General features: G+C 39.2%; 3 protein-coding genes across 6 annotated transcripts; 2 read left to right on the top strand and 1 right to left on the bottom strand.

Moving 5' to 3' along the window:
* Window positions 1–259: 259 nt before the first annotated feature.
* LOC106384250 (glutathione S-transferase T3-like) lies at window positions 260–1,451 on the bottom strand. Its single transcript, XM_048755669.1, has 4 exons — window positions 1,005–1,451; window positions 575–882; window positions 468–483; window positions 260–322 (listed from the first exon to the last, which is right to left on the bottom strand). The coding sequence occupies exons 1-4, from the start codon at window positions 1,449–1,451 to the stop codon at window positions 260–262; spliced, it is 834 nt and encodes a 277-aa protein (XP_048611626.1).
* Window positions 1,452–9,683: 8,232 nt separating this feature from the next.
* Window positions 9,684–11,245, top strand: LOC125585179 (S-type anion channel SLAH4-like). Its single transcript, XM_048753768.1, has 2 exons — window positions 9,684–10,053; window positions 10,127–11,245. Exons 1-2 carry the CDS (start codon window positions 9,742–9,744, stop codon window positions 10,277–10,279), a joined length of 465 nt encoding a protein of 154 aa, XP_048609725.1. The 5' UTR covers window positions 9,684–9,741; the 3' UTR covers window positions 10,280–11,245.
* A 5,241-nt stretch (window positions 11,246–16,486) lies between these two features.
* On the top strand, window positions 16,487–19,163 carry LOC106390182. 4 transcript variants are annotated; one of them, XM_013830592.3, is made up of 7 exons: window positions 16,487–16,810; window positions 17,077–17,291; window positions 17,377–17,493; window positions 17,582–17,740; window positions 17,825–17,997; window positions 18,149–18,254; window positions 18,761–19,163. In XM_013830592.3, the coding sequence occupies exons 2-7, from the start codon at window positions 17,079–17,081 to the stop codon at window positions 18,788–18,790; spliced, it is 798 nt and encodes a 265-aa protein (XP_013686046.1). In that variant the 5' UTR covers window positions 16,487–16,810; window positions 17,077–17,078; the 3' UTR covers window positions 18,791–19,163. The 4 variants fall into 4 exon arrangements, with proteins under 4 accessions (XP_013686046.1, XP_013686044.1, XP_013686045.1 ...); XM_013830590.3 differs by having other exon boundaries at window positions 17,047–17,291; XM_013830591.3 differs by having other exon boundaries at window positions 16,496–16,810; window positions 17,051–17,291.
* The last annotated feature ends 557 nt before the right edge of the window (window positions 19,164–19,720 follow it).

Below are 19,720 nucleotides of genomic sequence, written 5' to 3'. Positions count from 1 at the left end.
ATACATCATAATACAAAGTCATATAGACACAAGCTTTTCAGTTTGGTACAAGTCCGTGATACATTATAATACAAAGTGCACACAAGAGTACAAAAACATGTGATCAACAACGACAAACAAGACCAATGTCTTTATGTCCGTGAGAACCAACGACAAATGCTCCCACTACAAGGCATAAACATGTGACAACCATAAGAAACATAGACAAATACATGTGACAAGTTAACAAGTGGAGACAAAGAAGTACCTGCATATGAAGTTAAAACGCAGAGACAAAGAAGTACTCCTTCACAAGTTCAAGTTCGATCTTCTTGACCTTGACCTGTAAAACAATGCGCACAACATATGGTTCTATCAAAATATGGTGATGAAGTTGAGATGCAAATAAAAACAATAACACAAGAAAAGATTTCGTCATTTTAATTAAACATAAGAAGCGGAGACATAACCGAGTGACCGTGAGTTACATGACAAGTAGTACTCCTAATACAACAAACAGCAAACATCAAGATCAAACAACAAGAAACAAGACGAAGACATAATATGATACAACAAGATCATGACCGTGAGTTACATCAACTCATTTATCAGCTTCTTCATAATCACTTCTTCATAATCAGCTAGTGGTGGGTCTTTTGCAAGAAGATTCTCAAGTATCCTCATCTTGGAGAGTCTTTCCTTCATTGCCAAGTCATTCTGCTTGATGCTCCACATACTCTGGAAGTCAGACAGCCGTTTCTCCTCAGCCTGTGGGTTCTTCCCACGAGCTTTTGAAGCCTTAACACCCGGGGGACGAGATGTTCCATCCACAGCAGCAGGGTTTTCAGGGACTTGAGAGCTGGCTAATGACTTCCATCCTCGAACTTCCTTCTTTTGGAGGTGCTTTCATTTTTAGCTGCAGCGACCTCACACCACTTATGGTCATGGCAGAGCTCCTTCCACGCGTGTTCTAGAGTGAACTTCTTTTTATAGTTGTTAAAAAAGATTTCGTGAGCTAATTTTACAATGTCATTCTCGTTCATACCACTACTTTTCTCTCTTGTGGCTGCTTCATACGCCCCACAAAACTTGCAAACTGCTTCATTCAGCTTGTGCCAGCGTTGCTTGCATTGAGGACCCTCTCTTTTTTCACTGCCAGCAAGCTTAGGAGAAGCTGAAAAGTATGTTGCAACTCTTGTCCAGAAAGCGACTGACTTCTGCTCATTCCCAACAACTGGATCCTTGCTCGTGTTCAACCACGAGCTAATAAGCACTATATCATCTGTTGGAGTCCACGCTCTTCGCTCCTTACGCTCTTCTGGAAGATCGCGACCTTCCTCTGTACCTTGAATGAAGAAAGGAACTTGCGATGATGACCGAGAAGCACTGCCTTGACTCCCAAAGACTACCTTTTGTTGACTACTTAGTAGTTCAACAAATTTTGCAGAGTCTTGGAATGGATTGAAATCCATTTTCGGAGGCAAAGAGAGTGGAGAAAGAGGAGAAAGTGGAGAAGGAGGAGAAAGAGGAGAAGGTGGAGAAAGAGTAGAAGGAGGAGAAAGATGAGAAGGAGTAGGAAGAGGAGAAGGTGGAGAAAGAGGAGAAAGAGGAGAAATCAGAGAAGGAGGAGAAAGAGGAGAAGGAATGTTCAAGCGCATTCAGTTGTTCGAGATAGAAAAGAAAGTCAGAGCTTATAAATTAATCAAGAAAGAAAAGGAAGAGAACGTTCAAACGCATTCAACACACCCAACCAACAAGACTATCTAACTTAATTATATTGGCAAAATAATAAACGCATCCGTAATGACTTGACCTATATCTAACAACAAACAACAAACAATGCATTTCAATTCCAACTAACTAGAGCCAGACAATCACTTCTATTTATTACGGTGAGACAACAATTAATTACCCTAAAGTAACTACATCCAGACAACAAACAATTAACTAAAGCCAGACAATCAGTTCAGACAGAAGCAAAACCATTCCATTGCAGAAGAGAAAAACTCTAACCTGTATTTCTGCGTACTCCTCTCTTCGATGATTCTTCCTCAAGTCTCTTGATCCCTGGATCACAAAGACCGAACATATTAAAATTTATTTGATCGTAAACACACAAAGACAGAACATATAAAAATGTATTTCATCTAACCATCACACGACACAAAGACATGAACATAACTGACCATCAATAGACACAAACCAACACAACAAACAATAAAATTTGGTAACAGTCGATGCGGTAAAAAATCAATTGTGATCCATTGATGTAAACAAACAAGATATAGATTCATTCATGACACATGATCAAACTCAACAAAGAAATAAACATCTTTAAAACCTTGAAGAAGAAGAAACCAGAAGCTTTACCTTTCGATTTCAGGAGAACCACTGAGAGAGTACTCCGTCGCCGTCGAGGAGAGCCACTGAGAGACAGAATCAACATAACAAACAAATGAAACTTGCGATCAGACCAACTTGAATCATAATCTGAGACATGCATGAACAACAAAACAACCCCTCACCCTTTTGATTTTCGGAGAGCCGCAGAGAGAGAGAGAGGTCCTTCGAGGAGAGACACCATCAGATAGATCGCCGACGACAGATAGGTCGCCAACGAGAGCCTCCGAGGGATGCGTCGCGTAGATTACCAGAGCCACCGACGAGAGGAATCGAGAGAGAGAGAAGGCCAAAGGGTGACCCATAGGAGAGGAATCGAGAGAGATACACCGCCAAGAAGAGAGACAACGCTGACGAGAGCCACCGAGGAAGACGAGCCGGAGAAGAGACTACCGACGGACCAGGGGAATCGAGAGAGAAGCCCAAAGGGTTCCTCAGCGAGGAGAATCGAGAGAGGTAGAACGCCGAGGAGACCTAGATCGCCGGCGTGATCAACCGAGGGAGACGAGCCGGAGAAGATCCGATCCACCGCGGAGAGGTTTCGAGAGAGAGAGACACGATTTCGTCGAGGCAAAACATCACGCAAGAGAGAACCCGAGAAGGCCGAAACACCATCTCTCCTTCGTCCAGTCTTCTTTCGACACCTGTCTCTAAGCGACGTCTCTACCGTGGCTTGTTTAAGCGACGTGTTTTGCTCCTTTTTTTTTTTTTTTTTTAAATTGGCAATTAACATAAGAGACAGGGGTTAGACACCCCCGATAAAGATGCCCTTAGATCGTGTAATTTTTTCTAAGCCATTGGCGTTTTCCTTAGGGGTTTCAGATTTAACAGTTAAAAACTCTAAAAACCCCTGGTTTACCAATATGACAAGATTTGATTACATTGGTTACAGCCTTACTCTTTATTGTCGTTTTCGAATTTTAATTTTTTTATATATAAGATACTACAATAACAAATAATAAAAAATACAGGTTTTCGTGACGTAATCAGGAAGAGGTTCACGTGAATTATATATATAAGTAATCTTGACGTTAGGAAAACATTATTATTATCATTTCTGACGTGAGATACGACGGGCATCTCACGCGACAACTCAAGATCAGAAAATAATTTTCGTTTGGAGAAGGAATCCCGGGCCCCGGCAACACTAATTCACCTTGCTATAGTTTGTGTACGTACGTGTGGATAGTTTGAGTGCCGATATTCAGAGTGTTGCACAGACTCAATATATATATTTGGTTTAATGTGGTGCTGCAAAAAAAAAGAGAAATACAGGTATATTCAAACTTCTTTTTTTTTTTTAAATGGTATACTCTGTATAATCGTGATTTAGGTGAGTATAGTTTCCATTGATTTTCGCAAGGTTCCATTACCAGAAACATGTCGATTGATATCTCAACAATTACTCTGTGAACTAATACTTCAAAAATAAAGTCTTACAACCATACGCATGTGAGTAGTAGTGTCAAAACCTTTTTTTTTTGTTAAATTTTTAATGAAATGATTACTTGGAATGGCTTTTTGTGTATACAAGTTCTGAAGCTGAGAAAAAGTTAGTAACAGTTGTTATCCTTATGAGATTCCATTACCATCTTTGTCCAATACTAAGCCAACTAAATTCACCTTTGACTTTGATTTCTCTGCCTATTGCCTCTATTGTAAGATGGAAAGCTTGGGAGTTCCTTGTCAAGAAATTCAAATAAAAATTGAATACGCCATATTGAGAAGGAAAAAGAGATATGCTAACCTCGTTGACGCCGAGCCCATTGCCCTGATGTCTATTTTGAGTAGCTTCCATGCTGGATATTTCAGAATAAGCCTATCTCTTTGTAGCCAAGCTTTGTTGTGGAAGATAATGGTTCATTTACATAACCATCTCCCATCTATGGCATTTCATCTCATGTGGTATATAGCTCTTGCAATACAAGTGTCACTCTGTTTTCTTTACGCTTTCAAGTGTATTTTCTACTTTGACCTCGTGAAGGAGGAGTTCTCGCATTATATTGGAGTGAACTATCTTTACGCTCCATTCATTTCATGCCTTCTCTTGCTTCAGTCAGCTCCTCTGATGGAACCACACAGCGTTTTGTACAAGACACTATTCTGGGTGTTTGTTCTTCCGGTCTTGACCCTCGACACTGATGCGAGTACAGTGGCAAGAGAAGAAGAAGTGCAGGAAGAAGAAGAGGCTATCATTGAACCAAACCAACGCACATCGAACCGGAGGAAGATTCCAAATCGAAAGTATTTGAATTATTAATTATTTGAGCTATTGTCTAATTTCTTGTTATTGTTGATAAGAAGAGACTTGGTCTCCTTGTGTTGAGGAACCAACTCTTCCACTTTTCCCATTTCCATGTTCGTGGGAGTTATGACTCCATCTTTGTTGTTTACGTTTCTATTTAAGCAAATAAAGAAAAAAGACAAAATGTATGTCAATACTACCAACAAAACATTGTGTCTTTTACGTTTAACTCTTGAAGCTATATCTGGGACCATCAATTGGTATCAGAGCACGCAAGTGTTCAAACATCTTTTTCATATCGTGTTGCTGTGACTTGAAGCGTTATTAGAGTCATGGCTAGCTAGTAACAAGGAGAGATTGTCGGACCTGGAAACAGGGCTCGGCATGGTGCAGGACGAAGTAGCAACGATCAACGAAAATATTCGTAGCTTGGAGCTATCCTTTCGCCAGACGTTGGCTGAGGCTATTTCGGGGCTGCAGGAAGGGGGATCAAATGCACCGAGGGCAAGCCGTAGGACAGATGAAACCCAACACCAAGGGTCTTTTCAACGAGAGAACGCCAATCCACTGGGCCAGATTATGGCTCACCGGCACGTTAAGCTTCAGTTTCCAAAATTCAACGAGGGAGATCCTATTGCTTGGATCAGCAAGGCAAAACAGTACTTCGCTTACCAGAACATTCCACCAGACCATCGTGTGAGCTTCGCTTCGTACCATTTGGAAGACGAGGCGAATGAGTGGTGGCAGGCGACAATGAAGGCTCTTGCTGAAGAAGAAACCGTGGTCACGTGGGAGGTGTTCGAAGAAGAGATGAGAGCTCGGTTTGGCCCTACAGCTGCAGAGGACTTTGACGAAGCCTTATCGAAGATCCGTCAAACCGGTTCACTAAGGGATTATCAACGGGAGTTTGAAAGGTTGCAGAACAAGGTTTCGGGATGGACTCAAAAGGCTCTCATCGGTTCTTATGTGGGAGGTCTCAAGGACGCAATCTCGGATAGCATCCGTATGTTTCAGCCGAAAATACTCAAGGCTACAATCGAACTGGCACAGATGAGGGATGAGCAGTTACAACGTCAACGGAAGTTTAACACTTTCAACTACAGAGCTCAGCGTAGTTCGACGGTTCAACCACCGACACCAACCGGAAACCCAAAACGTTTAAGTTGGGACGAGCTCAAGAGAAAGCGGAGTCTAGGGCTTTGTTTCAGTTGCGACGAGCGTTACACTCCAGATCACCGGTGTCAGAAATCGCAGTTACTGTTGATTGAAGGGACCGAAGATGAGGAAGACGATAGAGAAGAAGATGCTGGAGCACCAACTACGGACGAACCTGAGATCACGCTTCATGCTCTCACTGGATGGGGTTTCTCCGACGACGATCCGTACGGCTGCTGCGATTCACCGCCAGAAGCTTATAGCCCTAATTGATAGTGGCTCTACACACAACTTCATCACCGACAAGGTCGCAAACCGCCTGAACCTTAAGCTAACAGTGACTAAACCATTCCATGTGCGTGTAGCCGATGGTCATCCCATTCGATGCATCGGAGCATACCATCAGGTCCTCACCACCGTCGACGGCGTTACCTTCTACATTGATTATTATGCTCTTCCACTCACGGGCCAAGATATCGTCCTGGGTATGCAATGGCTGCATCAACTTGGCCCAACGTTGTGTGATTGGCAAGCCCACACGTTGGAATTTTCCCAGGCCGGAGAGACGCGAATTATTCATGGGCTTCATTACACATCTATCACACAGGCCCAACCAGAGGAAGTACACAGAGAAGCAAAATTGGGCCAGGCCTGTTTCGCCTTGACTTTCAACCAAGAGAACGACGTCGTACCCACCATTCCAGAACAGATGAGCTCTCTCGTACAGACATACGCCGCGATCTTTAATGCTCCGACAGAGCTGCCACCGCCGCGAGAAATCGAGCATCGGATTACGCTGAAAGAAGGTTGCGATCCGGTGAATGTGCGGCCATATCGTTATGCTCACTTTCAGAAGGAGGAAATCGAACGCCAAGTCCACGAGATGCTCCACACCGGGTTAATTCAATCGAGCTCCAGCCCTTTTTCTTCACCAGTGCTGCTCGTTAAGAAGAAAGACGGCTCATGGCGTTTCTGCACAGATTATCGGGCTTTGAATTCAGTTACCGTCAAGGACAGGTTCCCGATTCCGACCGTTGACGACATGCTCGATGAACTACACGGAGCGACCATATTCACCAAGCTCGATCTCACTGCCGGCTATCACCAAGTCAGGGTTCATCCAACGGATATTCCCAAAACGGCTTTTCGCACTCATAACGGCCACTATGAGTATCTAGTCATGCCGTTTGGCTTTTGCAACGCACCATCAACGTTCCAAGCTTTGATGAACTCGATATTTCGCAGTTACCTCCGTAAGTTCGTCCTCGTATTCTTCGACGACATTTTGATTTTCAGTCGCTCTTGGGAAGAACACCTTGATCATGTGCAGCGCGTTTTTGAGATACTGAAAACACAGAAACTGTTTGTCAAGCAAAAGAAGTGTGCCTTCGGTCAGGGAGAAGTTGATTATATGGGTCACATTATCTCTGGTGCTGGCGTCAAAGTTGATAACAGCAAGATTCATGCTATGCTCGACTGGCCGCCACCAACAACCATTACCGAACTACGCTGCTTCCTTGGATTAACGGGCTATTACCGCAAGTTCGTAAAGGACTATGGGCTCATTGCTAAGCCCTTGACTAATCTCCTCAAGAAAGGGAAGTTTGAGTGGTCGTCTCTAGCCGAGGACGCATTTACCAATCTTAAGACAGCAATGACTACAACTCCGACACTAGCACTGCCTGATTTCTCAGTACCATTTGTTATCCAGACCGATGCTTCCAGTGATGGGATCGGGGCAGTACTAACTCAACGAGGGAAACCAATTGCCTACATGAGTCGCTCACTTGGGGTTGCAAAACAGAGCTGGTCCACATATGCGAGGGAGATGCTGGCCATAGTAATTTCGGTACGTACTTGGCGACCTTATCTTCTTGGTCGCAGGTTCACTATTCAGACAGATCAGCGGAGCCTTCGCTATCTGCTTGAGCAACGAATTTTGACTCCAGAGCAGCAGAAATGGATGGGCAAACTGGTGGGCTATGACTACGAAATCACTTACAGACCTGGGGCAGCGAATGCAGCTGCTGATGCCTTGTCTCGCCGGTCCAATAGCCCCTGCCTCAATGCTGTGTACGCTCAACACACTGATTTCTAGAAGGCGTTACGTTGCGTGATGACAACCGATCAATATCTTCTCAAGCTTGGGAAACTGGCTGATGGGAATCCAGGCGGGCCTTATGTGCGAAGAAATGGTATGATTTACTTTAACAATCGTGTGGTTATTCCACCGGACTCACCTCTTATACAGCTTCTGTTGAAAGAGTGCCATGACACACCAATGGGAGGCCACTCCGACATTCTCAGAACACTCAAGCGTGTTTCTCAGCAGTTCTATTGGCCTGCGATGCACAAGTCTATTAAGGAATATGTGGCACAATGCGACGTCTGTCAGCGCGTTAATTCTGAAAGCTTGTCACCAAAGGGATTACTCCAGCCGCAACCAATTCCGCACCAGCTATGGGAAGATGTCTCAATGGATTTTGTTGATGGATTGCCACGTTCAGATAACCACACTTCAATCATGGTGGTGGTGGATCGCCTGTCCAAAGCAGCTCACTTGGTCCCTTTAGCTCATCCTTATACAGCAAAATTGGTGGCCGCAAAGTTCATTGACGCAGTAGTCAAACACCATGGGACTCCTAGGTCTATTGTCAGCGACAGGGATCCCATCTTTGTCAGCACATTCTGGAAAGAACTATGGCGCCTGAATCAAACACAACTCAAGAGGTCATCGGCGTACCATCCCCAAACCGACGGACAGACTGAGGTTGTCAACCGCTGCATTGAACAGTATCTCCGCTGCTTCGTTCATCACAGACCAAACCAGTGGAGCTATCTCCTCCCATGGGCTGAGTACTGGTACAACACCACGTATCATGCATCCACAGGTATGTCTCCTTTCAAGGCTCTTTATGGTCGTGAGCCTCCTCCCTTGGTTGGCTATGAGGGAAACTCCACACCAGTTCAAGAGCTTGATGCACTGCTTGTGGAACGAGACCTGGTTTTAAAGGAGTTAAAGAAGAATTTGGCAATTGCATCCAACAGAATGAAGCAAGTCGCGGACTCCAAGAGAAGGGATGTCAATTTCCAGAGTGGAGATTGGGTTTACTTACGACTGCAACCGTACCGTCAGCATACGATTTTCAAAAGGACCTCATACAAGCTCTCGACACGTTACTATGGGCCCTTTGAAATAGAATCACGCATAGGTTTAGGTTCTGTGGCCTATCGGCTAAAACTTCCGGAGGGGACTCGGGTACATCCTGTTTTCCATGTTTCACTACTTAAGAAACACATCGGCAAGGGGACACCTACGTCTAGAACGTTACCTCCGATCAGAGCAAACGGCGTTCTCAGACTTGTTCCTGAACGTGTTTTGAAGTTCCGTACGATAGGTTCTGGTGAGTCAAAGTTACGTGAGGCTTTGGTACAATGGACAGATTTAACTAGAGATGATGCTACTTGGGAGAGTGTGGAACAGCTACGCAAGAGTTTCCCTTTGCTGAATCTTGAGGACAAGATTCTTGTTCGGGACGGCGGTAATGATGCGAGTACAGTGGCAAGAGAAGAAGAAGTGCAGGAAGAAGAAGAAGCTATCATTGAACCAAACCAACGCACATCGAACCAGAGGAAGATTCCAAACCGAAAGTATTTGAATTATTAATTATTTGAGCTATTGTCTAATTTCTTGTTATTGTTGATAAGAAGAGACTTGGTCTCCTTGTGTTGAGGAACCAACTCTTCCACTTTTCCCATTTCCATGTTCGTGGGAGTTATGACTCCATCTTTGTTGTTTACGTTTCTATTTAAGCAAATAAAGAAAAAAGACAAAAGGTATGTCAATACTACCAACAAAACATTGTGTCTTTTACGTTTAACTCTTGAAGCTATATCTGGGACCATCAGACACAAAGCTTTATGGCCAGTGGTTCACAACAGAAAAAAGGTTTTTGTCGATAATGGCGAACCCGGCAAGCCAAGTTTCAGTAATAGCAAACCTAGTGGCTGCACGAGGAGCAGTAGAGATGGGTTGGAAGGAGTGTGCTCTATGCTTGTTCTCGCTCGGGATGGTTCATTATTTGGTTATCTTTGTCACACTTTATCAACGCTTACCAGGAGGAAACAACTTCCCAACCACGCTGAGGCCAGTTTCCTTCCTGTTCTTTGGTGCACCAGCCACTGGAAGTCTAGCTTGGAACTCTATTTGTGGAACCTTTGATACTGTAGCGAAGATGTTGTTCTTCCTTTCGCTCTTCATATTCGTGTCTCTGGTAAATTTACGATCCTACGAAACAGAAAACCGAGTGACTAGACATTTACCTTTGTTTTTGTTAACATTTTCAGGTCTGTAGGCCAACTCTTTTGAAAAAGTCAATAAAAAGATTCAATGTCGCATGGTGGGCTTACTCGTTCCCCATCACCTTTCTTGCTTTAGACTCGGTTCATTATGCGCAAGAGGTGAAAGACCACGTCGCTTCTGCCTTGATGTTAATATAATGTTAATATCACATATTGTAAAATTTTCATAATATTAATATTATTCTTCAAATCTTTTCAATTAGGTATTGACAAGTTTTATTGATTTCATGAGTTTTACAAGTTTCATAATTTTGGTCTACACTTAACATTGATCCATAAAAACCGTCTCCATCTTTTAATGCCATATAAAATAATACTCCTTAAAATTAAATATTTTATTAATCTGTGTGTATAAACCTAAAACGACAACTAAAATGAAACGGAAAGAGTATGAAATAAAAACCTATTGAATTTTTGTTTGCAACGAAGATATATATTGATAACATTAAAATAATACATTAAGTATGTAAACGTATCAAACACGTAAATAAAAGGAAAAATGATTGTTGGCTACGTAAATTATCAACAACCACATGGCTAGCCATACACATTAAACTAATGTATACCTAATTACATGAAATATATGTTATGCATTATAACATCCCTCAATTTAATGATGTCACGTAGTTAACATTACGAGTTTAATTTCATTAATTCAAAAAGTGACATGGACATTAGAGACGTTAACTCCGTTTAATTCTTCTGGTGATCAATCAAAACCTGGCACATTTGAACGTAATTTAACAAAAATTTGACCCAACCCAGCCTAATAAAAACAAAATGAAATTTAGCCACAAATTTTAAAATTGACCCCATTTGTATTTATAAAAAATATCAGGAATGTCATCTCTCTATCGCAACAAAGGAAAAAACTCTAAAAAAAATTAGGCTTTCATATAGTTTAGAGAGACAGGAAGTTAGTAAAATCATGTGGTCAATAATCCCACATGATTTCACCAACTTCCTTTCTTTGTCGCACTGATTTAAAATGAAACACTATATTTTGATTTTTCATTTTGTTGCGATAAGTCGAATTTAGTTAAATTATATGATCATGTGTGTTACAGGCTGGAAGCTGGGTCGCCCCAATGGTTGTTGGAGGTTCAAATCGGATCAACCAAAGATATGACCGGTTAGTCGATATGGTCTGAAATCGATTGTAAAACCTGAAACAAATGAAATAGGAATGAGATACAAATGTTATGAAGAATAAACTAAGATAAATAAACAAAGGAAAATGATAGATATGGCGGAATCAATCTGCTGGATGTGTATCACTCTCAGCTTGATCAAATGATGGATTGTTCATCAGGTGGCTCTTCTTTCAGCAAATAGGATAGGATCACGCCTCTGCTATGGAATTTCGAATTGCTTCTCTTCAGTGGATGGTCCTTCATACTTCTAGTAGGCTCGGTTCTGACCATCTTTTTGGTTGATCCTCCTAGCAACAAAAGATTATCCGGTGGGATTTCTTTGAAGCTTTCTTCTTTGCATCCTGAAATATTTTCAACATTCTGGACAAAAAACAAGTGCATTATATCTGTGTTTGGACACTGATAAAAATAATTTGAAATTTCCAGACTTACTTTGATAGCTTCTACAAGTTGAAGAATGATTTTCTTCTTTGGACAACTTGTTTTTGTTTGCTGCCATCTTTGCAACTTTTGACCTTGGTTGTTATGAACTACTTCTTGTCTTATTCCTGGATCAAAACTTTTTGGCAAAGACAAGTGCATTATACCTGGATAATCAAGTGTTTTGGACGTTTTAAGATCAGAGAAACTTACCTTAAGCCTTGGTATTTGAACAACACTTTGTTCAATTTTAGGCTTCCACTTGTGAGGTGGTTCATGGCTGAGCTTATGGTCTGGTTCTTTCCTTGGTACTTCAGTAAACATATAGCTCTCATTTGTTCCCCCTATACCAAGAGCAAAAACGTCAGAAACTGTATCTAAAAGTGGTGTTAGATACTTACCTTGGTGTGATACTTTGACTACCGGTTTTGCTTCTTTAAGCAACATGGACTGCATTGTGTCTTGAATAATCTTCTGGTCCATCACGTGTGTTACTACTGATGGCTCTCCTTCTTTTGGTTCCTCAAGACCTGTTACAAGACACTTCGACAGAGACAAGTGCATCATACAAGAATTTTGATCCAATAATTCAGATTGAATAAAACTATCACTTATCATAGATAAATCGGTTTTCTTTTCTAGTGATGTTTCTATCAATGCTTGTTTAGTTGGACAAGCTACAGCAAAGTGTCCTCTCTTATGACATCTATAACATGTCTGATTTTTTAAATCTTTAGAGTTAGAAGACTTACCTTGGCTTGATGCCTCTTCTTTCATTGAGTTTGGAATCTCCTTGTTCCTTGGACATAAATCATGGACAGCTTTTGATTCCAACAAAGATGTGGAGATCGTGTCTTTCTCAACCTCAGGACCTGTCTTAATATCCTTTGACAAAGACAAGTGACTCATACCAGTGGAAGATGATTTATAAACAAATTTTTCAAGTATAGGACTTACCTTCGCCTTTTCTTGAAAAATCGGGTTGTCTGATTTTTCTTTAGACCTGATCAAAGTGTTTTGGCCGACACTTTTACTCAACTTCATGGACTTTGGGATGTCACTCTTCTGGTCTAAGCAATGGACAATGGGGTGCCCCTGGTTTGGCTGAAAGTTTTCTTGTTGAGACAAGACCCTTTGACCTTCTTGTGCCACTAACTTTCTTGCTTCTTTGGAACCATGAGTTGGATACCTCCTTGGATATAGTTCCTGGCTTTCAGAACTTGTAAAATATGCTGCAAACTTATCCCTCATGACTTCCTTAAGAGCTCTCCACGTTTTGATAGTTGGCTCCTTGTAAAACCGCCTATCATCTTCTTCTTGTACCCACGATTTAAAGGCTTCCTCTCTAAGTTGATCAATAGCATAAGCTAGCCTCTCCTTTTTATGGATGTTGTTGTTGTGAAACCACTCATCAAGGTTCCTTTCCCATCTAAGATAACCTCTTTTCCCTGAAAATTTAAAGAGTTCAACTTTATCAGCAAAAGAGTTATAATCAAACCGAGAATTGATAACATGATAGTTGTGGGTTTTAGAAATTGGATGTGGATTGATCCTAGAAGGATCTGGTGGCTTGGGCTCGACATAGACAGCCTCTGGTGCATTTCCAAATCTCCTTTCTCCTTCCTGTGGACGTTGGCCTTGTGCCTTGTTTCTTTTCTCCAACCGAGAAATCTGATTTTTGAGCTTTTGTAGAGTAGCAAAATGCTGGCTCAGTGTGGCCTCTAGAGTTTGGCCGTGTTCTTCCTCCTCCATTCCTTCCTGAAAACAATCTTAAAAAGCAAGTGAAGGTATGGGAAGTTATGGCCGAACCAAAATAAAACAATGCAAACTCCAATTAGAGTAAACCGAGAAATATGTAACTAATGAACCGAAATGAAATAAACTATGCAAAAATCATTTTTCTTTTGTTTTTTCTGGATGCAATTTCGAAATGACACAATATGGTATGATATTAAACACAAATGAAAAGAAAATATGGAAAACAAATTAATGCTGATTTGTTTTGATTTTTCTTAGGATGCAACAATTAAACCACAATATGCAAATGATATGAACTATGCTCTAAAATATTTTTTTCTTTTGGTTTTCTGAATGTAAATTTGAAATGAAACTATATGATATGATAAGAAACACAAATGGAAAGAAAATATGAAAAGCAAACTAGCAATGAATTTTATTTATTTTTTGCATTTTTCTCTTAAGATGAAACAATTAAACCAACAATATGCAAATGATCTAAACTATGGTTTTAAATATTTTTTTCTTTTCTTTTTTGATGCAAGCACAAAATAAATCAGTATGGGATGCTATGAACAATAAATGGAGAGAAAAATATGGAAACAAACTAACAAGGATATTTTTTTTTTGAGTTTTTAGTTTAAGAAATGCAATAAACCTAACAATATAAAACAAATGATTCAAACTTATGATCAATGATTAATGATTAATTTTTTTTTTAATGCAGCAATATGATATGCAAGAAATACTTCAACTAAAATGGTCTAATAAAATAACTAGGATGATTTTTTTTTTAAAGGATATTCAAACAAGGAAACAAATTCAAAATGACAATTTTTATGAGATTTTTGATTATAGAAACAAAACAAAAAGGAAACTTACAAGAATTTCGAAACTAAGTGCAAGTAACATGAATCAAAAACATATTTCTTTTTATTTTTCGTGGTTTTAAAATATGATGAACAACAAGAACACAAAAATGAAGAAACAAAACTTGAAACAAAGAAACTGTTTTTATGGGTTTTCGGTTTATAAGATGAAAAAAAAAAACAAATGCAAGCAAATATGAATGATACAAGGATAGAGTGACCTGATTCAGGAGCTTGGGCTCTGATACCAAATGTTACAGGCTGGAACATGGGTCGCCCAAATGGTTGTTGGAGGTTCAAATCGGATCAACCAAAGATATGACCGGTTGGTCGATATGGTCTGAAATCGATTGTAAAACCTGAAACAAATGAAATAGGAATGAGATACGAATGTTATGAAGAATAAACTAAGATAAATAAACAAAGGAAAATGATAGATATGGCGGAATCAAGCTGCTGGATGTATATCACTCTCAGCTTGATCAAATGATGGATTGTTCATCAGGTGGCTCTTCTTTCAGCAAATAGGATAGGATCACGCCTCTGCTATGGAATTTCGAATTGCTTCTCTTCAGTGGATGGTCCTTCATACTTCTAGTAGGCTCGGTTCTGACCATCTTTTTGGTCGATCCTCCTAGCAACAAAAGATTATCCGGTGGGATTTCTTTGAAGCTTTCTTCTTTGCATCCTGAAATATTTTCAACATTCTGGACAAAAAGCAAGTGCATTATATCTGTGTTTGGACACTGATAAAAATAATTTGAAATTTCCAGACTTACTTTGATAGCTTCCACAAGTTGAAGAATGATTTTCTTCCATGGAGTCTTGTGGCGTCCTCAATTCCCCATCCTTCCATTCCAATTCGTTTGCCAAGCTTGAGAGTGATACACATCCAGCAAGCAAAGCACCATCTCAATCCACTTCAATCATCAACTGATTAGGCTGAGAGTGTCACACGACCAGCAGCCTAATTCCATCCTATCGATCTTTATTTATCTTGTTTTATCATAGTAGAATTCACATCTCATTTGTTTTGCATTTGTTTTCAGGTTTACAACTTGCATTCCATTCATATCGCCCATCCGATCATATTTTTGGTCGATCCATCCTGGCTTCCATCATCCATCTCGTCCACCCTGATTCCCAGCCTGCAACAATGTGGGTCAGATTTTAATTGATCAAACATGAGTATTAAAAAGAGTACAGACGGAGATGTTCCTCGGAGAATCGGCTCGTATGAACAACACTTGATATAAGTGAAATGGGCAGCTGACCAAAACAAAGGAGTTAACGTTTCTAATGTCTACGTCATTTTTGGATTAATGAAATTAAGCTTGTAATGTTAACTACATAACATCATTAAGTTAATAGATGTTAGCATGTATAACATATACTCGTGTAGCTACATTAGTTTAGTTTGCATAGCTATGTGATGGTCAATACTTCACGTAGTTTTCCTAAATAAAAAGGTTAATCTCTCAAATATCCTATTGTCTTTTTTTATTAAAGCCAAAAAGAATTCATTAAAGAGATAAGTAACTTTTGTATCCTTAATCTAAAAATATATAAATATAGATAAATTGAAAAATAAATTAAAAATATTTTCTCGAATCGAAAGTTTTTTGGTTATTATAATATTAATATTACTCTTCGAATATTGTCATTTGTACTTAATTCCTTCTCTACATCGAGCTAAAAGTATTTCTATAAAAGTTGCTAAAAGGGAAATCTCTTCGGTGGGTGTATTTAATCTAAAATTTGAAATGATTTGATTTGTAATGAGGTTTCAGATGATTTCAATGAATTACAAAGATTAAAATGATTTTTGTTAAAACATTTTAGAATATCATCTAAAACCATGAGATTTGAGTTTTAAATTTTTTAACTAAGAAACTCCAACCAAAAACTCTAAAATCTTTTGAAACTATAAAATTTCACATTTTAAAATATTTTCAATAACAGTGAACTTAAAATATTTTCAATAATAGTGGACTTGAGAGTACTTTATCAAATATCAAATTCAATACACTGGATTTACTGGATTTTAAATGAATTTTTAAAATTTATGTTTGAATAGTAGTGAATTTGTCATTTGAAAGTAAATCACTGGAAATTCTAAATTGAATATATCCCTTCGTCATTCAGAAGGTGCCTCTTCCCATTCTCAACGGCGCCGTTTGGGAGCCCTACGATTCTTGTTTTTTTTTCTCTGTTCTGAAAGGAATCTTGAACACAGATAAACTTAATATTTTTTGGCAGCCATTCAAATTATTGGTGGCTTCAAATTCACCTCTTACCAACATATACACCTGTAATCTTTATAGTTTCTGCATCAGCCCATATGATATGATGTATCTGAATCTGGTGATTTCAAATGACAATTAATCCTTAAACAATCATTGTTTTTAATAAAATATTGATTTTTTCAAAATATCAGAGCTTTTGATTTCCTTTCTTAGCTCATAAATATTCCAAGATCCCAATTTCAGGTAATCTCCAAATCACTTGAGATTTTTTTTTTTTTTGTACTTGTAGAGATTTATTGCACAATGTAAATAGATATGAAATAGGTTTTGAATTTTAACATGTAAGATGAGTTATTTTCCTGTAGAACATCAATCTCTTAGAATCTTATTTCCTAAAGTAGTTCATCTCTCTCTTTTGCTTTGATGGAGTTGTTTCATTTTCTCTGTTTTGTGTTGTTGGTGTTGCTATGTGTGACAAGTTAGCGCATCGCTTCATTGATATGGTTCAGACATGTTAGCAGTGCATCCCTCGGGAACTATCAACAAATTCCACATTCCTTTTAGCTTCAATGCCCCTTCGCGCGGATACAGAACCACTACCTTTGGTCATTTGATAAGTAGCTGTTCTGTCTTCTCGGAATCAAGAGTTCCTTGGAGCAATGTAGAGTGTTACCACTCATCCTTTTCTCCACCAGGCCAAGTTAATCATCGAAGGAATTGGATGGTAAGTGATTTTTTTAAGTCTATGTTATTCATTCATATAGAGTAGCTTCCGAGCATTTTTTGTAATTTATTTCGACTTCATCAAGTTTTGTCGTTCACGCAACAACTCGGATGAAGAGTACCGTTCGTCACGCAACATAGCGATAAGTCTTTTAAGACGTTACAGGACCGTGATTGAACGCGGTCAAGGCGAAACCTTAAAAGTAATTTTTCTTTTTTTACTGATTCTAGCTTCGTTCTTGCTTTCTTCTCGATCATATAACCATCTTTACATGTGTTGTGTAACTTCAGGGATTCATTTCTGCTGGTGTGAACGCATATGCGCTCGGTTGCACGGATGAAGATTTGAGAAAAGAACTTATGGCTATGAAAGAATCAGGTTTAGAGATCGATAGAATGGAGAGTTACCACGGAAGCACACAAACTAAGTCCAAGATTTTGATGTCCGAGGTTAGTTAATAAACATGAACTTGTGATCGCTTACTTTTTACCTCTGTCTTTATGAGTTTCAGTTGGTCGTATTACTTTTGCTAGGTGGATGAATGCATATTGTGGCTTAGCATTGTTTTCATCACAATCTTGTGTACTCCGCAACCCACGGTCGTCAGATGGTCATCGACTCCTTCGGTTTCAGATGAAGTTCTAAAAAAATGGAGAGGCTTTTGTGCGGTTATAGCCAATGCATACTATATCAGGGGAATGGCATGGTAAGACTAATAATATTCGGATTTAGCTCAGTGTCATTTTACCCCTCCTAATTAAATTAAATGTTTGTAATGATATCATACTCAGAGTATGAAATCTATGCATATTTACCATTTACCAAAGTGTCATTACCACATCGTTGGGTGAGTGTAGGCTGCCGGTGAAGACTCTTCAACTGGAACAGATGGCAGTAATGGGACAGGCGGAGGAGCCGTCGGTTGTGGCCAGCAGAATGCGACTGGTCTTTAGCACTCTCGAGGTGAGCTTCCTTGTTTGTGTTTTGAGAAATAGATTGCTATCATATTTATATTTTGTGAATTTAAATCAGGAAAGAATTTGATTTCTCTCTCTACATGCTTACGTTTGTTGCCATTTTCTAGATTATGAATTAATAAGATATATTGTTTATATTTATTTATTTTGTTTGTTATTTATTTTTAACAAAATTTCGAAAAAGGTTTTATATTGATTTTGAGTGCATTTTGTTATAAATATACAAACACTACACTTCTATTTAAAATAAAAAGTTATCAATTTTTTAGTACATCAGTTAGAAAATCTAATAACCATTTTTCTGTTAATGAATTGATTAAAATTGTCGTTTAAATGATATCATTGTAGCATTCTACACATTTTAAGGTTTCAATTAATAGTCTCGATATATATTGTTTTCTTGGGTCAAAGTCTAGATATATTTGAACATTGGAATTTTAGAAGAATATTGAGATCAATGAGAAATTTTACCCCTGGATCTTTTTATTGTAGGTAGTGAGTCCACAGTGGCCACGGGTTTAAGTATGATGTACTGCAATTTTCCACCTCTACCTCCAGCATTTGTGTGCGCGCGTCACTATAATTTCCTTTTTCATTGTTGTTGCTTCCGTTAAAACTCTTCCAGCGCCACCTACGTCACATACAGGCTTAAATTCTAATATTTGATCCACGAATTCGGTAGGTTTGAGCCCATTGGGAGTTGTCTTACTCCATGATTCGCACTCACAACTCCAATGAACACCAGCACAAGCAGCTCTGTGACTTTCATATTTGTTTTTCTTATATATTTATGAAATACTTCTCAAACAAGATTTTTTTAGATACCATAGAAAACTTCATATGTTCAGTTCTAAGTAACTTAATTTTTTAAAATTATAAAACATAATTCAATCCACTGGGAGCACACACTTAAAACATAATTCGAATATACTTGTCAGAATCCAAAACAACTACTGCTCCAGCTCCTCAACCCATTGGCGGGACTCGCCAAGATAATTCTCAAACCTTGCAACTGTTTGTTGTAGAAAATCTGTGGGTTTCCTTGGGATCCCACTGTAAAAATCAGAAACTGGAACAAAGGAAGTAACTCTTGTTGTTGACCAGAGGAAACTGGAGTCGGGATTCCTCCCCGCGCCTGAGTTGACTGAGACTCTGAGAACCATAAACAGCTCCATCTTTGTGTTACGCAGCATATTGAATTATGTTTTGATTATCTCATGTGAAGAATTCAGCCATATGATCCTCAGGACTGATCCATGATCACTTAGGACCCTATTCAAAAATACATTTTTTTCTTTTTATTTGATGTCTAAACTTAATTGAAAATAATACAGAATTTCCTAGGTAAAAATTCACATAAAAGTTTACGCCCCCAAACAATGGCTTATGTTGTCAATCCAAAGGAGGCCGAAGAGAAATCATATATTCTTATTTCTCAAATCAAAATCTGAA

Source organism: Brassica napus, chromosome C4 (genome assembly GCF_020379485.1).
Source record: "Brassica napus cultivar Da-Ae chromosome C4, Da-Ae, whole genome shotgun sequence".
NCBI classification, from domain to species: Eukaryota; Viridiplantae; Streptophyta; class Magnoliopsida; order Brassicales; family Brassicaceae; genus Brassica; species Brassica napus.
The sequence above is the reverse complement of the archived record's forward strand: the minus strand, read 5'-3'. Positions and strand labels throughout refer to the sequence as shown.

Excerpts from the sequence above, each read along its gene's own strand:
- LOC106384250 (XM_048755669.1), bottom strand. The coding sequence starts at position 1,451 with ATGGATTTCAATCCATTCCAAGACTCTGCAAAATTTGTTGAACTACTA. Across the intron at positions 883-1,004 it reads GTATGAACGAGAATGACATT|CACCTCCAAAAGAAGGAAGT; the intron begins GTAAAATTAGCT and ends TAAAAATGAAAG.
- LOC125585179 (XM_048753768.1), top strand. The coding sequence starts at position 9,742 with ATGGCGAACCCGGCAAGCCAAGTTTCAGTAATAGCAAACCTAGTGGCT. Across the intron at positions 10,054-10,126 it reads TCTTCATATTCGTGTCTCTG|GTCTGTAGGCCAACTCTTTT; the intron begins GTAAATTTACGA and ends TAACATTTTCAG.
- LOC106390182 (XM_013830592.3), top strand. The coding sequence starts at position 17,079 with ATGTTAGCAGTGCATCCCTCGGGAACTATCAACAAATTCCACATTCCT. Across the intron at positions 17,292-17,376 it reads ATCATCGAAGGAATTGGATG|TTTTGTCGTTCACGCAACAA; the intron begins GTAAGTGATTTT and ends GACTTCATCAAG. Across the intron at positions 18,255-18,760 it reads TGGTCTTTAGCACTCTCGAG|GTAGTGAGTCCACAGTGGCC; the intron begins GTGAGCTTCCTT and ends TTTTTATTGTAG.